The sequence below is a fragment of the Malurus melanocephalus genome, unplaced genomic scaffold, assembly GCF_030028575.1.
Source record: "Malurus melanocephalus ecotype Western Australia unplaced genomic scaffold, MMel_1.1 scaffold_191, whole genome shotgun sequence".
NCBI classification, from domain to species: Eukaryota; Metazoa; Chordata; class Aves; order Passeriformes; family Maluridae; genus Malurus; species Malurus melanocephalus.
This window is the reverse complement of record NW_026623423.1, coordinates 302,021-303,094: the sequence shown is the minus strand read 5'-3', so window position 1 is coordinate 303,094 and position 1,074 is coordinate 302,021. Positions and strand designations below refer to the sequence as shown.

Genomic DNA, 1,074 nt, shown 5'->3' with positions numbered 1-1,074 from the left:
TCCGCGCTGCTGCGCGGCCTTGTAGTTCTTGACGAGAAGCAGGTTGAGCAGGCCGAGGAGGCACTCCAGCGCGTTGAAAACGGTGGAGAGCACCAAGCCTTGCTGGTAGTCTCGCAGCTTCTGGCAGCGGAGCGCCGCGGCGGAGCCGTCGGGGGCCGCGGGTCCGCTCCGCGGGCGAGCCGCGCCGCCGGGCTGCAGCAGGCAATAGTGCGAGTACTTCCTCTCCACCAGCGACACGGTGTCGCCGTCGATGACGGCGCCGGCGAAGGCGCTCAGCACGCCCAGCATGAACACCAGCACCCCCAGAAGCAGGAAGTTCTGCCGCCCCCCGGGCGACGCCTTCTCCACCGGCCCCGACGGCGCGGCCACCGCCTCCGCCCCGCCGGTGCCGCCGCTCGCCGGGTCCGGGTCCCCGGCCGGGGCTAAGGCAGAGGCCGGTGCCGGTGCTGGGGCCGGAGCCGGAGCCGGAGCCGGAGCCGGTGCCACGGGCGCCTCGTCGGGCGGGCGACAGCAGAGCAGCGCAGCGGCGAGCAGCGAGAGGCCGGCGGCCAGCAGCAGCCCCGAGTAGAAGGCGCCGGCGGCGGTGCCCAGGCGGAAGGGCTCGCCCTTGAGCTCGGAGCCCAGCGAGAAGCACTTGAGGCCCACGGCGGCGGCGCTGAGGGCGCAGGCGAGCAGGAGGCAGCTGGAGAGCGCGGCGCAGGCTCCCCGCACGCTCCACTTCATCCTCCGCGCCGCCGCCGCCGCCGCCGCCCCGCCGTCCGCCTCATCCTCCTCCCGCGGCCCCCCCCGGCCCCGCGGCGGCGGCGGCGCGGCGCGGCGCGGCCATGCGAGCGCGGCGCTCCCCGACGGGGCGGCTGCGCTCCGCTCCGCTCCGCACGGCAGGCAGCTGCCGGCCGCAGTGAGCCGGGCGCGGCGAGCGCGCAACGCTCCCCCCACCGCCTCCCGGTCGCCGCCGCCTCCTCGTCCCCGCCCGCCCTCTCTTATCGCGGCGGCTGCGGGGAGGCGATTAATTATGGATGGGAGCCGCGGCGGGCGGGGGGACGGAGGGGGCGGCCCGCCGGCCCGTCGCGGGTG

At 77.4% G+C, this 1,074-nt stretch overlaps 1 protein-coding gene across 1 annotated transcript in view; it reads right to left on the bottom strand.

Annotated features, from left to right (window-relative positions):
- TMEM271 (transmembrane protein 271) overlaps positions 1–792 on the bottom strand; it is a 6,629-nt gene extending 5,837 nt beyond the window's left edge. Inside the window, 1 exon segment of the mRNA XM_057373265.1 lies at positions 3–792. Within this exon segment, the coding sequence (XP_057229248.1) occupies positions 3–723 (721 nt within the window). The 5' untranslated portion in view covers positions 724–792.
- Between the last annotated feature and the right edge of the window lie 282 nt (positions 793–1,074).